Source organism: Erpetoichthys calabaricus, chromosome 2 (assembly GCF_900747795.2).
Source record: "Erpetoichthys calabaricus chromosome 2, fErpCal1.3, whole genome shotgun sequence".
NCBI classification, from domain to species: domain Eukaryota; kingdom Metazoa; phylum Chordata; class Cladistia; order Polypteriformes; family Polypteridae; genus Erpetoichthys; species Erpetoichthys calabaricus.
In genome coordinates this window covers 312,719,823-312,736,135 of record NC_041395.2, presented here as the reverse complement: position 1 = coordinate 312,736,135, position 16,313 = coordinate 312,719,823, and the positions used below count along the sequence as shown (strand labels likewise).

The window sequence follows — 16,313 nt, the reverse complement described above, 5'->3', positions numbered from 1 at the left end:
GTTATGGGGATGTGATTAAACCAGAATACCTAAAGGAAGAAACACCCAGACATGAGGGGAATATGCAAAGTCCACACAAACAATGACTAGGTGTGAGACTGGAAATCAGGATGCCATCATTTGTAAAGAAATCATCTCTTATAAAACTATTCTTTATGTGTAATCAGGTAAAGCTCAGTATAGCAGCAAGGTATAGACAAAAGAAAAAAAACTGTCTAATAAACTGTTTCTAGATACCCCTTCATTACTAGCAATCCTTGTGACTGATTATTGAATTTTTCATAAACTTTTGAAATGTGTACAAATTCAGCAATTTTTTATAAAGAGTATCACAGTTTAAAAGTCTTGATGGTTTAAGTCAATGCTGTAAAATCTGACATGAACAGATTAACAATTACTACACATGTCTGCTGGGTCTGCAGGGGTGTTCGCTTAAAATAACAAGGTAGTAACAGGATGAGATTAGTTTTCCAGACAAACAGGCAGGCAGCAGAGAGACGTGGGGTGGCTTTCCATACGCCAGAAGGTGTGTGAGACACGGCGACTGTTTCTGCATGTTTCTAATCAAGAGTTTCACCTCATTTCTGAAACCATGCGGAAAAAAGGAAATATGAAAGAAATATGGCAGGAATTTGTAGTGAATAAAACATTGAATGACTGAATAGACTTGAAATCACAAAGATATAAAAAAATATTGAGGTATTGCTGTATTGGTAGGAAGTGGGAAAACAATAAGGAGCCATTATGTGTTGGACAGGAAATTGTCAAAAATAAAATGTGTAAGTGAAAAATAGAAGAAGGTGCTCCACTTAATGGAAGAGTCATTTCAAATCAACCAGCAAACAGAAATATGAGACATATCTGAACAATGAAATTAATAATACTGATGTGGCTATTGGAGGAATGTTGACACTAGAAAATGATCTCTTTCTCGGTCTGTTGGTTCCCTCTCAGAGACTTAGTTTGGCTAATACCATGGCCTGTCTCTGTTAGTCTGTATCAGTTGTTTTTGTTAGATCCTTTCTGGTCTCTTGTGTTTTTCATCCACAATGTTCTTCACTTTTGTCTTGCATGTTTTCCTTAACTCTTTCCTTTTATAATTTATTATTTTATCTTGTACTTTTTTGTGTCTTTCTGTGTGTCCAAAATATTGCACTTTTCTTCTTTTAATTGTATTTTCCATCACCTGGGTCTTATTCAGTTCAGTTCCTCTTCATTAGTGATTCTCTCTGTCCATGATAGCATCCGCAAGTACACAACTCAAATGCATTTATCTCGGGTAGGAGGTCTGTATGTGTCCATGGCTCACGACAGTCAGGAAGTGTTGACCAAATAGAACATTTTAGAATTTGATACTTCAATTTTAAATGTAATTGTCTATTGAAGAGAATGTTTTAATTTTTCCAAATACTCATATTTGTTCTAGTCTAACTCTTACTTCACTGAATGACACAAAACCAATGAGTAAGGAGCTAATAAAACATTTGCAATGAATCAGTGAATAATAATTGTTCACCCACTGCCTTTTGCATCTTCTTTTTGTTAAATGTAGTTATTTCTTGATGCTGTTATCATAAGTGTCACATATAGCTGGACAACTGGCACATAAAGTGACATCCTCAGGATCATATAATAAATCAAGTGAGATGGTTGATGTAGCAGTCCTCTATGTTACCAGCCAATGCCTTAGCCACCTGGACAAACTCCCTGCACATAAAACATCCAAAGAATGTTTATCAGGTGAATAACATTATACATTTAAAAAGTAAAAATAAAATGTGTCCAGCTCTTTACTTTTTCTATACAGGGAATGATTTTTGCAGAAAAATATTGCAGCCCAATGTGTGCAACACACAAAACCATTAGCTCTGTACATCATTTCAAAGGATGGTAAATCATGTTAAGGGATGTCTAAAAATGTGTATATGCTCTCTCTCTCTCTCTATATATATATACCTTGGTGACCCTGTATAATTAGAAGGCTTAAAGCAAAACAAAAACATGCAACAATTGCAGGAACATCTTTGTAGATGCAAGTTCATCACAGAACTGCCTCAAGGTGGCCGATTTCTGGATTATGAGCTCACAAGGGTCCAAGTAGACAGACACGGAAATGACATTATAGATGTAGTGTCTGTCAATCTTCCATTCTGTAGAGCGAGGAGAAGAGAAGATATTAGTATACAGCTCCAACCCTGGCCAGGCGCATGTTTGTGACTATATATATATTCACAATTTTGATATTTGCAAGTTGGTCGTAATCAGCTACATGGAAATATTTAGGGAACACTGCAAAAACAGATCACAGATTATGCATAAGCCAAAAATGTATAAACAATACTGAAAATGATTTGTATCACATAAAATCAAATAATATATAAATATTAGTATTATTTAACATGTGTATCTTTCGTACTATACTATGCATAGTATAGTATACTTGCATAGTATAATATTTAATGTGATTTTTGGTATCTATGCAAGTTACACTCAGCTTTCATTGCTCCCTTAGTTATTCAGCAGACCTGGACATCTCCTTCCAGCCGGTTCATACTTTACTCTCTCTCTCTCTCTCTCTCTCTCTCTCTCTCTCTCTCTCTCTCTCTCTCTCTCTCTCTCTCTCTCTCTCTCTCTCTCTTTCTTGCCCACCCTTGCTCTCTCTTTCTTGACCTTCACCAGAAACATGCATACAGTTCTAGCAGCCATCCTTCTCTGCTCTTGCTTTTCTCAAGCTCATGCTCACTTCTCATTTTCTTTCTTTTTCTCCTTTCTTACTTGGCCCTCTCTTTTTTGTCTGTGCGGCCAACCCAAGTTGAAACTGTGCACTCACCACAGTGCTAAACATCCATCAAATCATCAAGATGAATGCACATAGGTGCAGGCACTGGTTAACCAATGAGGTTAGTAAAAAATAAAACTAAAAGCAATTAATAAATCAAACTCCAAAATACCTTGTTGTAATGTGTCCCACCACAATTAGTAGGGCTCAAATAAATTGTGGATGGTTGGAAGGAACACTTGGAGCTCGTACGAAGTATTGGAGTGCCAGTGAGGTCATCCCCTTAAATCTTTTGGCAGATAAAGTAGAGAGGTGCTCAATGGTGCAATAATAAACTTAAATTACCTCAGTGGTTGATGCAATTGAAGTAGCTCTTTCGAGTACGTAAGAATTAAGAAGCTCTATCCTCTCAAACATGAGGTTCCGTCAGTTGTGGCATCCCACTTTTATAGCAGTCCTGCTACAAGGAGAATTGTCAGTTAATGGCAAAAGGCATCTTTTTGGTGCTAAGGAAGAAAAAAGAGATAAGCGTTAGCACTCCCTCTCACCCTGGTTGGTTATTATAAACGGTGTCTCTTGAATGCACATGCGTGAAAATATATAAAATATATATATAGATTTTTTTTAACCTATTTGAAAATATAGAATCAAATCTGAAATTTAAAAAGGATATTAACTTCATATATCAAATATGATTTCTTATTTATTATTTCATCATATTACAGTTGCACCCCACTCCCTATTTTATCCTCTTGTTTCTGACCTTTGCTATCCCTCATTTCTTTTGAGCTATTACTAGGCATTTGTCTTAAATTGGTTATTTGCTCTTAATTTTGATTAGCAGTAGTTAACTAAATTTGATCAATCTCTGTTCTTTCAAAGGTTATCTGGGAAGAGAATGATAAAGAAACAGTGATAAAAGAAAGGTTCTGCTGAAATGTAACATCAGAGGCCATCTGTGAAGTGATGGGCGTTTCTCTGAGAGGAGGCTTGAAGAGCTAATTAAAATGAGGCACTCAGCTTGTCAATACACCAGCTTAACAGTGCTGGCTCTGTTGTGTTTGGTGTGGGTGAACAGTCAAGGAGCGTTGGCAGTGCCAAGGGGACCAGATTATCTTCAACGTGGCTGGCAGAGGCTCCTTGAAGAAGGTGAGAACTGCGCTGACTGCCGAGCTGATGAGTGTCCTCCTCCTAGGGGATGCCTAGCAGGAGTGGTGCTGGATCATTGTGACTGCTGCTGGGAATGTGCCAATCTGGAGGGCCAGATCTGTGACTTGGACAACACCAATCATTTCTATGGCAAATGTGGAGAGAACCTTGAGTGCAGGCTGGACCTAGGAGACCTACGGGAAGGGGAAGTTCCTGAACCACAGTGTACTTGCACATCTAACAAGGCTGTGTGTGGATCTGATGGAAAGACCTACCCGCAGATATGTAAATTCCAGGAAGCTGCAAATGCTCATCCTACTAATAATCTGAAAGTGCAGCATGAAGGACCCTGTGAAGCAGGTAAAACATTATGACATATCATTTAATATTTATAACTGTCCTTTAATTAATTAATTAATTTTCTCCATATTATACATTGTGACAGGGGACTACTGCCAAAATCTAAAACTTTATGAAACATACATAGATTAATGAAATATAACATACAATGAAGGGAAGATGAAATATCAGTTAAACAGAAAGCAAACCCTAGGTTTCCTATGGAGCCTGACTAGACCATATCATGTTCGTAACTATGAGCTGGGTGGGGCTCACCAAGATCCCCACTGTCAGTGCATCCCACCATTGGCTTCCACAACACAGAAACAGAAGCCATGAAGGTTGAAATCAGACCAAGGACCCATTATATTTGGCTGTTAGTTCAAGCTAAAATAAGGTGCAAATCAGAATGAACATATTATAAATATAATACATACAGTAGCCATGATAAACCAGCTGGCGGTGCTATGCAGGAGGAGGAATGGAGCAGGGGAACTACTGAACTGCACAAGAGCAAAAGTCAATAATAAACAAAGCAGAGTTAAAATCCTAACACTTTCTTGGGTTGTTTTCTCACAACTGTCACAACTACAAAGTTTATTTTCAGAAAGGGTTCTATACTTGGATAACTAGCTGCTGTGCGCTATAATCTTAAATAGGCAGAACATGGTGACATGATGCATTACATTACCCCCATTTCAAATGACATAAAAACCACAAATGTAGCCACAGCTGTGCAAGAAGTAGCAAGAAGAGAGGAGACCATCCAAAAAAAAGAACATAAATTAATGTCATCACAAACACTGCAAGATTAAAATAATTAGAAATAAACATGCACACACACCAAAACTAAAGTGAATATCACAAATAGATAGATAGATAGATAGATAGATAGATAGATAGATAGATAGATAGATAGATAGATAGATAGATAGATAGATAGATAGATAGATAGATAGATAGATAGATAGATAGATAGATACTTTATTAATCCCAAGGGGAAATTCACATACTCCAGCAGAGGCATACTGATAAAGAACAATATTAAATTAAAGAGTGATAACAATGCAGGTATACAGACAGACAATAACTTTGAATAATGTTACCGTTTACCCCCTGGGTGTTATTGAAGAGTCGCATAGTGTGGGGGAGGAACGATCTCCTCAGTCTGTCAGTGGAGCATGACGGTGACAGCAGTCTGTCACTGAAGCTGCTCCTCTGTCCGGAGATGATACTGTTCAGTGGATGCAGTGGATTCTCCATTATTGACAGGAGCCTGCTGAGCGCCCGTCGCTCTGCCACAGATGACAAACTGTCCAGCTCAGTGGCCTACAATAGAGCCTGCCTTCCTCACCAGTTTGTCCAGGCGTGAGGCGTCACTCTTCTTTATGCTGCCTCCCCAGCACACCACCTAGAAGAAGAGGGCGCTCACCACAACGTCTGATAGAACATCTGCAGCATCTTATTCGGATGTTGAAGGACGCCAATGTAGATTTGAACAAATAAAACAGATACATGGCCAAAATCTGGAAAGGCAAAGTAGTCCTAAAAATTAATTGTGAAGCCGAAATCTAAAATAACAGGCAAAGGCCAAAAGAGCATAATGCAAGAGCACTGAAAGGATGCCACTGCTCCATTTTATTTGGTTGTCACCCCCATCAGCACACGCTACATAATTCGTTTTGCCCAGTTAAACAGCCAAAGGCAAACAACACATCAAACATGCTAAGTAAGTAAAGCCCTCATCCACAAAATACAATATTTAAGAGATGAAAATGTAATAAACCACTTCTTTCAGATCATAAAATTAATCAAAAAATCTGCAAAAAAGCCATTATTGTTTGTAGTACAAGACTAAAGTGTTGCCATTTGAATGCCTAATTATTTGTATGTCTAGTCAAGCTATTTTACAACACCATTGGTTCTGAGAAATGGGCCACTGATTTTGTATTTTATGCAGGAGACACACTGGTAAAATACAAATGTTTGATTTTCTTTTCTTCACCTCTGGGTAATGCCTTTTCCGTTTCCCACAGGCACAACACAGTCCCGATAAGCACAACAGCTAAACACAATTTGTTTCCTCCCTTCTTTTCTCCTCTTTTGTCTCCTCCACTCCTCCCGGCAAGCTTTGTTTCCTTCCTCCCAACTCTGGCTCGGCCCCAGTACTCTCCCACCTGGTACATTTTCAGGCCTTGTTTTTGTTTCTTCTGGGCTTCTGAGATCCTGTCATCTATGGCACTGTCACAATAACAGACCAGAGACCTTAAAAAGGTTTGGGTTAGCCACCTGTATATTATGCCTTGACTGCAAATGGATATTTTGGTTGAGTTGTTCACAGGTTGAAGTCCAAAACAGAACTGATTTAAGAGTGCAGGAAGTGACATAATTGGGACCGGATGTGACATCGTTAATAGCTCCGGAACAGGAAGTGATATCATCAGTAGTCCCGGTTCCGGAAGTGATGTCATCAATGGCACCAGGACCTAGCGGGATTTCCCGTGGATAGTCTGCAGAGGATTGAGAGACAAAGTCAGTGCAGCTTGCCACCCACTGGTCTGATGTGGTACTACTATTATTCAGGCCCTTTTGCTGCCTCCCAATTGCACGTATGTGACAACATGTAAAGTGTAGTTGGACACATCCAAAAATTCATAAAAGAAAAACAACACGCAAAGCCAGACAAATTTTTAAGTCAAAAAGAGCTAGAAATGTACAACATAGAAAGGGAGCAAAAGAGACCAGTTTCTTGGACTAATGCAAAAGCTAAGAATCTGTGGCAACCAGTGATTTAAATAGTCCTCAAAAAACTGCATTCTTAATCATTGCATCACCTGATGGCTGTCTCACAGTTAGAGGTCTTACCCCATCATTATCAAAAAATATAATTAACAAAGAAACAGTGATGAGAAGAAATCTATAAAAATTAAATCATAACCTGTTTGAATGTCTGTTTATTTGTTTATTTCATTTTCTGTTTTTTTTTTTTTTTTGCATAAATCACACAAAAATGACTCAAACGATGTTCATAAAAGTTTACATGAGCATTGCTGTTCATTCAACTTAAAGTACAAGCTATGTGGTGTATTGGAGAGAGGGGTTGCAATGGGAGTGGGGGTAACCCAGACTCCAGTGCTGACATGTGGACTACAATTCTCATCAGGCATCAGGATTATGCTTGGGCTGATAGAAAGATATCATCATTAGTACGTACAGTTTTCCGCCAGTCAAAGCCATATCTTGTCTAAAACCACAGGTGTCCTGTTTTCTTCTCAGTACATTTGGATAACAATTTTATTGTCTCTCTGGACTACAGGTATTATCTAAGAGAACATCATTTTGTCTCATTGTGGGTTGTGTTTAACCATATTAAATTTCCGGACGAGAGTTTTTCCGTGTTTATTAATACCCGGGCAACACCAAGTACTTCAACTAGTTACTATGCCAAAACTATGCACTAAAATATAGGCAAACATTTAATATAACTTAAATAACTAGCAAATGGCTCTTACACTGATTTTAAGGCTGGATTTTTTTGAATTTTAACTCATGAGCTTTTCATTGTTGTTTATTTATCTATTTATTTATGAAGTATTATTTTATGCACTGCACTCTAGGTCAGTGTTTGTGGATTTTCATAAAAGCACTTTTCACTTTTGAGTTAGCCTCTTGCTGACTGGGTGTGTCCTCATTTGCTTGACACATCTCGGTTCATGACTATTGACATTTCCGGGTTCAAGAGACTTGTGGAAACAACGAGAGAGCATGGAATCAACTTTGACTGTCAAACTATCCAATCTGGTGGAGTTTCTAAAAATAATAATAATAATAATAATAGATAGATAGATAGATAGATAGATAGATAGATAGATAGATAGATAGATAGATAGATAGATAGATAGATAGATAGATAGATAGATAGATAGATAGATAGATACTTTATTAATCCCAAGGGGAAATTCTAATACTCCAGCAGCAGCATACTGATAAAAAAAAATATTAAATTAAAGAGTGATAAAAATGCAGGTATAACAGACAATAACTTTGTATAATGTTAACATTTACCCCCCCCCCCCCCCCCCCCCCAGGTGGAATTGAAGAGTCGCATAGTGTGGGGGAGGAACGATCTTCTCAGTCTGTCAGTGGAGCAGGACAGTGACAGCAGTCTTTTGCGTCCCTCTTCTTTATGCTGCCTCCCCAGCACACCACCACGTAGAAGAAGGCGCTCGCCACAACCGTCTGATAGAACAGCTTCAGCATCTTATTGCAGATGTTGAAGGACACCAGCCTTCTAAGGAAGTATAGTCGGCTCTGTCCTTTCTTACACAGAGCATCAGTATTGGCAGTCCAGTCCAATTTAACATCCAGCTGCACTCCCAGGTATTTATAGGTCTGCACCCTCTGCACACAGTCACCTCTGATGATCACGGGGTCCATGAGGGGCCTGGGTCTCCTAAAATCCACTATCAGCTCCTGGTGTTCAGGCTGTTCAGTTGTAGGTGGTCCTTGATTAGGTTCCTATACCAGGTGTGAATCTACTCCCATCTCTGTCAGGTTATCCCAAAGAAGCAGAGGTTGGATGGTGTTAAAAGTGCTAGAGAGGTCCAGAAACATAATTCTTACTGCACCACTGCCTCATTCCAAGTGGGAGAGGGATTGGTGTAGCATATAGATGATGGCATCCTCCTCTCCCACCTTCTCCTGGTATGCGAACTGCAGAGGGTCGAGGGCGTGGTGGACCTGTGGCCTCAGGTGGTGAAGCAGCAGTCGCTCCATGGGCTTCATCACATGTGACGTCAGAGCGACAGGTCGAAAGTCATTCAGCTCACTAGGACGTGATATCTTTGGGACTGGGGTGATGCAAGATGTTTTCCAAAGCCTGTGATGCACTGTAGAGGACTCCTCAGCTCCTATGCACAGGCCTTCAGCAGTCGTGGCGATACTCCATCTGGACCCACTGCTTTGCTGGCACAAAGTCTCCTCAGCTCTCTGCTTACCTGGGCTGCTGTAATTGTGGGTGGGGGGAAAGTCTCTCCTATGCTGGTATCAGCAGAAGGATGGGTGGAGGGTGCAGTACTCCAAGGTGAGAGTGGTTTAGGGTGGTCAAACCTGTTAAAGAAGTTGTTTATCTGGTTTGCTCTCTCCATTTTATTTATATAGCACTTTTCCCATGCTCAAGGTGCTTATTTGAACAGCAGGGTATATGTAACATTGGATACAAATATTTTCTCCATAGAACACTAAACAGATAAATATAGGATATACAAAGTATAAAAAATAAAAAAATAAAAAAAATAAACCAGAGTAAAATTCTAAGTTCAATACTAAACAAAATTCCTGAAACAAATCATATTATTTGTGATATAACACACTCTCAAATGACACTGGGTATGTGGACAGAGAAGTAAACCAAAAGAAGGTGCAGAATGTTAGGTTAAGCCTTTGTGAACAAACTGATACACTGACCAAATTCATGTTTGGAAAGCTTGTAGTGACTTACCCAAGAGGACTTGAAGCTGTAACTGCTGCCAAAGGTGCCTCTAAAAAGTACTAAATTAAGAGTCTGAATTCATATTGTTTGATTCTTTAATAAATTTGCAAACCTTTCTGAAAAACTGTTTTCTCTTTGTCTTTATTGAGCATATATTGTTAGGCAAATATTGCAAATGGCTTCTTCTATTGGCTACTCCTCTTAGGGGTCGCCACAGCAGATGAACTTTTTCCATTTCTTCCTGTCTTCTACATCCTGTTCTGTTACACCCATCACCTGCATGTCCTCTCTCACCACATCCATAATCCTCCTCTTAAGCCTTCCTCTTTTCCTCTTGCCTGGCAGCTCCATTCTTAGCATCCTTCAAATGTTGTAGATGTATCCATTTCAAATTGAATCTACAACACAGCAAAGTTTGCAGAAGGTGAAGGGGTCTGAATACTCACATTTAGCAAAAGGAGAATGAATGTTGTTTAACAGGTAGTGATATCTCTTGTTGTGCCTTTGGGTTTCTATTGACATCATTTGCCTGAACAGCATAACCACACAGATGTTTGTGTGCAGAAAGTGAATTTATTGTATTTACTGTATGTATTGTGGAGAGCAGCCCGGACACAGACAGGCAGACACTGATGGTTTCAAACCACACACATGTTTATTATACATTACTACTATGTACAAGTATCACACAACCCATTGCCCCTGCAACAAGCACCCCCAGTCCAGGCCTCTTCCAACAAAGCCTCTCTCTTCGACTGCCTCCACTTCTCTCCTCTGAGCTCTGTTCTCTTCCACCCGACTGCAGCTGACGAATGGAGGGAGGCAGCCCCTTTTATGTCCACCTGGATGTGCTCCAGGTGCCTGCAGATAAGCTTCCTGCGGCACTTTCTGGTGTGGCGGAAGTGCCGCACGAGCAGCCGGAAGCACTCCGGGTGTCCCTGGTAATCCTTCCACCAGCACCTCCGGGCTTTTCAGGCATCTGGGCGCCCCCTAGCGGTAGGCCACGGGCCCCTATAGGGTTGAGCTTCCAAGCGCTGTTCCCATGGTCCCCAAATCAACCAGGGTGGCTGCCCTCTCATGGTCTGGAGGAGGAAGGATACCTCTTCTGGTCCTTCCAGGCATCTCGGCTGGGTACTGCCCCCAGCCGCTCGCCACAGTATATACAATATTAATTCTATTACCATCACCAGATCTCATAAACTGCCTCCTGAGTGCACACATACACACACACACTATACATATATTAATTTTTTTATTTTTTGCAACATAATGCTGTGTTGCTGTTCCGCAGCAAGTTCAGTTCGGTAGAAGCATCAACAGAATACCTCTGAATAACTAGAAAAGACAATTTTTTTCAGATACTATGAATGTTAAATTGTTTTCTTCAAATGTTTCTGTTTATAGATTCATTGTTGTTATTTTCATCTAATTTTTTTATTGCACATGTCCCTGTGGTGGGTTACTTCTTTGAATTCAGTTTCCAAGGCTGACCACAGTAATGACAAAAATTCCTTTCCATTCCATGCATTTGAGTTCATCTGGCTTCCAGCAGCTTTAGAAATGTCACAGCAAATCTGAAATAATAGGATCTTCCATTGCTTTAACAGAAATTAAAGTGGACAAAAGTAAAAAAAAATCTGAAAATATCATAATAATCAGCTGACTGTCCTCAGATGTTGCATGTACTTATTATTTTGTTCAACCGGTTGGTGTGCGATCAGCAGGTGGTTTAATGAAACTGCCAGAACCTTTCATTTTAAGTTGATTCATAACATGTCATGGAGTTAATGAGTTACAGTAGTAGAGTAATTTGATTGAGAAACTATGGAAGGTGTTTGAAGTAACAGAGCCAGCCTAAACTGTAAAGGTGTTGAATTGTTGTCTGAGTTCCTAAGGGTAAGAGGAGACCCCATGGCATTTCAGATGGACCAGTCAGCTTCATTACAGTATACGGGTCATGAATCATTTTTCAGGGTCCATTACTGCTCTTGTCAATCATCTTCAGAAAGGAAAACTGACCTCTAAAGGACGAACATAAGTACAAAGTCTGGAGGAGTACACATCTACCCTCTAGTAAGAAGAAAGGTGACCAAAGCTTTGAGGTTGTAACAACTGCTCTCTTGTAGGGTGTATTCTCCAGAATGGCTTCTCTCTGACAGAGTGGTGTTCTCTGTCTGGACCATCGGTGAACTGCCCTTTCTCTTTCCTGGTTCTCATTTATACCCTTCAGGGAAAATCATATGAGCAGGAATAAGAGTCCACCGTGTCCTTCCTGCCTTTCTTAGGCTGACTCAGTTCCTTGAAGCTTCGCTGGACATTCCAGGTTTTGTCCTACCCATTACGTTTTCAGTCCCCTCCTGAAAAAGAAGCAGAGGAGGTTCTCAGGCACTGAGCTTTCATATCTCCTTTTCCAACTGGTTCCTGTTCTCTCCCAGTGTTTTTCACACAAGAATTCAGAGTAAACTGAAATAATAAACTCATGATTTTTAAATCCTTGAGATAAAAGAACTATAATAAACATGTCTGCTTATTTCAAGTGTTTGAAAATTTATTTACAAAACTAAATTATTTTAATTGCTGGCATAATTAATTAATAAACTGTTTGTAGAGTGTAACTAACTACTTATAATGGATTAAATTATGACATTAACATTCCAGTTTACTACCAAAGGGGTAGCACAGTAGTAAGTGCTGCCCTAAGACTCCATACCTCCATTTTTTTTTGGTGCCCTCTGTTTGGAGTTTTCTGTAAGACTAATTTTGACTGGAGTGAGTGTGTACTCCATCATATCATGGAGTGACTGGCATTCCTTCTCTGCATTCAGAGCTACTGGAATAGGTTCCAGTTCTTCATAATTTCATACAGAAATGAGTGGCCAATAAAGATGGATGCAAAAAGCTTTGTTGCACATCCTCACTTTGTGTAGCTTCTCTCTGTGCTTATTTTGACATGTCTAAATTGGCCTCTTGTGAGTGGGAGTGCTTTAATATTAGGACAACCAGATTCTCCCTGAAAGAATATGTGATAGTCCCTCCGGAGTAGCAGGGGGTTATTAAGAAGTTGGGACTGGGGGTATCATGATTTTACAATGCTGTACAGTATACAAAAATATTTACACTATTCATAATGATAGCTGTAAAGATTACAGCCAAATAAATGCAGCCAGCTTTCAGAGACCCTTCCATATTTTATTACTTGGGTACCTTAAACAACACTTTATGCACTTAATGGGGGCATACTGCTATGTCACAATGCTAACTAGAACCACTTTGAGGCTGCTTGCACATACGATAACTCAATTGATTTAGTAAGCCATATAGAGCCACTCAGATCTTATTTTGTTTATGCTGCTGAAGGATATGTGAACAGCTCAACACTTGCATAAATTGTGTCTGCTTCAAGTCATGGCTCCCTTGGTATAATTAATTTTTTCAGCGTCTTTATGTTTTTTGGCATTGATATGGAAAGAAATATATCTGCATCCTTCACGGGAAATATAACATCTACCTCCACATGTTTGGAATATCAGTTTGTTGTTCTCAGAACCTTCCAATTCTTCTACCTTTATCTTTTCCCATTTCTATGTGGGATTGATATGCTAGTCAAGGCCTTTTTATTCAGATCTTCTTTTTCTTTATCCATCCACCACAGCTTTGGCCTCCCTCACTTTCTCTTTCCCTTTCTTTCCCTTTGCCTACACATTCATTGTCTCTCCTCATCAGATGTCCATACCACTTCAACCTACTTTCTTCAATACGTTTTGTTGTACATCTGATTGTATCATTTCTTATTCTGTCCCTTTTTGTAACTCCACACATCCATCTCAACATTCTCATTTCTGCCATGTCTAACTTCTTCTCCTGTGCCCCCAGTTACTTTCCATGTCTCATCTTCGTAAATCATTGTAGGTCTTACGACTGTCGTAAATCATTGTAGGTCTTACGACTGTCTTAAAAACATCACCTTTAACCTTCACCTTAATTCTTCAATCACACAATACTCCTGATACCTTCTAATTGTTACATCCACACTGCACTCGGATATTTCTGCATTTAGTTTCCAACTTGGGCTACCACTGGTCCTAGGTATTTAAACGTATCTAGTCTTTTCAATGGCTCTCCCTGCAGGCTAACTTCTGAACCCTGATCATCATTAAACCTCAGATATTCTGTCTTCTTCCTATTTATCTTCAAACCTCTTTCTTCCAAATCCCCTCTCCATTTTTCCAACTTCCTCTCTGCTTTCTTTTTTCTAGTGCTACACAACACAATGTCATTGGCAAAAAGCCTACACTGGGGGATTGGTCTTATATCCCATGACTCAGAGAGAATGAGGACACAACTGAGAGCCATTATGAACAATTCTGCACATCCTCTCTCTGACACACTAACACTGAGGTCTTTCAACCAACAAATCATTCAGCAGAAGTTAAACATTACTAGGACTCCTTTATACCAAAGGGAACATGACTGCATAATGGCTCACTGAGACTGTAACCACCAAGTCTAATGTCTTCTTTCTTTTCAGTGATTCTGGTGTATATTTAGGAGGGATTTCTTGTTTGTCATTATACAATACAGGTCACATTCTGTTACAACGAAGTGCCAGGGACCTAAAAAATATTTTCTTGTAATGAAAATTTCATAGTAATGAGATTCTGTTTTTGTCGCTATAGTGCTTTCTTTAAGTTGCGTCCAGACGTTTACAATAATTTCAATAGCTTCTTTTATGTTAATTTTCATCTCCTTCTGTCTGCAAGTTATGCTGACGAGAATTTTTCTCAGCATTTCCTTGCGATAGTACACTTTCAGGGTGCAAATGATGCCCAACTCCAATGGCTGAAGCACTGCTGTGCAATTGGGTGGAAGGAACTCAACGCAAACATTATCTAAATGTGGAAGCATGCTGTGGGCAGCACAGTTATCAGTCTGAAGAAGAATCTAACTTTTCTTCTTCTTCATATTGTGAGGTTTCTGAACTCTTTTGGGACCCCCACCCCCCAACGGGACGACTCGCCGAAGTGTGTCCCGAAGCATGATTGCTGCATCTGTGGAAGATTGCTTGTCACAGTGCTGCGGCAGAACGCCGGAGAAGCAAATCTGAGGTGATTGCGGCTGAGTGCCTGTCATCGATGGGTGATGCAAGTAACATTATAATGCAGGGAACAGTATTACTTGGCCACTAACCTGGCCAAGACCCTGCCTGATTGCTGTGATTGTGTATAGGAGAGTGGTAGATCGTGCTACAATAAATAACTATGCTGTTCCTGTTTCAAGCTGAATAAAACTGGTTTTGCTAAAGTACTGAGACTCAGCCTCATGTTTTGGGGTGCAAGACAAAAACTGCTTTATACTCACAGGGAAGGAATGTAACTCGCTTAAAACACCGAGGATTGGTCAACTTGCCAATGATGAGAGGAATAATTGCTTTTTCGACATCTTCAAATGCAGCAGTTCATATACGTTTGCATGTAGGCCCAAGGTTTGCAACCTAAGATTTTTCTTCTATTTTTGCTCAATCTTTCAAGAAAGTTGACAACGACAATGGCGAAATTCTGAATTCACTGGCAACGTCTTTTTTCTTTTTGCCGGAATTGACAGCTGCAAACATTTTAAGTTTTTTTCTAATGTGAACTGTTGTCATTTTTTCATGTCTGCCATTTCTATAGGAGGGTAACAATGATTTAAATCGCAATGGATGTTTTTCAAATATTGATGAGCAATAAGCAAAAGGTATCACTGAAAACCACAGAAAACAAACACAGCAAAAAAAAAAACAGTACAAGGAAAGTTCCAAGAAAGGGAAAAACTTATAATATCATTTTGCACAACTGAGCTGCGACCACAGAACTAACTGCTCTGTGGATGATCAAGGTCTTTTGGGCACTTCGTTGTAATGAAAGTATCTGCTGAATGTATTTTGTAGTAACAAGATTTTTATAGACTGTCTTATGGGGAAAATTGTCGGGGACATAAAACACTTCGATGTAATGAAAATTTCATTGTAAAGATATTCGTTGTAAAGGAATTTGACCTGTAATTTACTCTCCAAAGTGCTCTTACCACAACAAGCAAACTGCTCTATCAGTGAATTGAGAATTAAATCATGTTTACACTATGGGAAAAATTCTGATTTTTAAAAATAAATTAAGTCACCAAAATTGAGCAAGAAATGTATGACTAGCCTGGGAATTATGGGACTGTTGGTAATCCTATTTAATATGCACTAGTGCCTCACATATGCTTGTTTCCTGCCTTTTGCCCAGTGCAATCATCAGATAGAACAGGTAATTCTACATAATCTTCTATATGATACAAAATGCTTACAATTTTTTTTAAAATAATTTTTGCAATTATAGAAAATAACCGCCATAGACACTAAAGTAATACAAAGTAAAGGTGCCTTGTTCCATGAATATGCAGCACACAGATTTATTCATTTTAAGTGGTGAGAGGCTTTCAAGGGGCAATCCAACAGAGAAGTCAGACATGATGGTTCAGTGAACACTGAAGTCACTAAAATGGAAAGAATCCAAAGGGTAAGCAGGAATTACA

General features: G+C 39.4%; 1 protein-coding gene across 1 annotated transcript in view; it reads left to right on the top strand.

Moving 5' to 3' along the window:
- Window positions 1–16,313, top strand: part of LOC114647261 (kazal-type serine protease inhibitor domain-containing protein 1-like) — a 93,054-nt gene that overhangs the window by 9,864 nt on the left and 66,877 nt on the right. Inside the window, exon 2 of the mRNA XM_028795915.2 lies at window positions 3,662–4,288. Coding sequence (XP_028651748.2) covers window positions 3,787–4,288 — 502 coding nt within the window. The 5' untranslated portion in view covers window positions 3,662–3,786. The remainder of the gene's footprint in view (window positions 1–3,661; window positions 4,289–16,313) is intronic.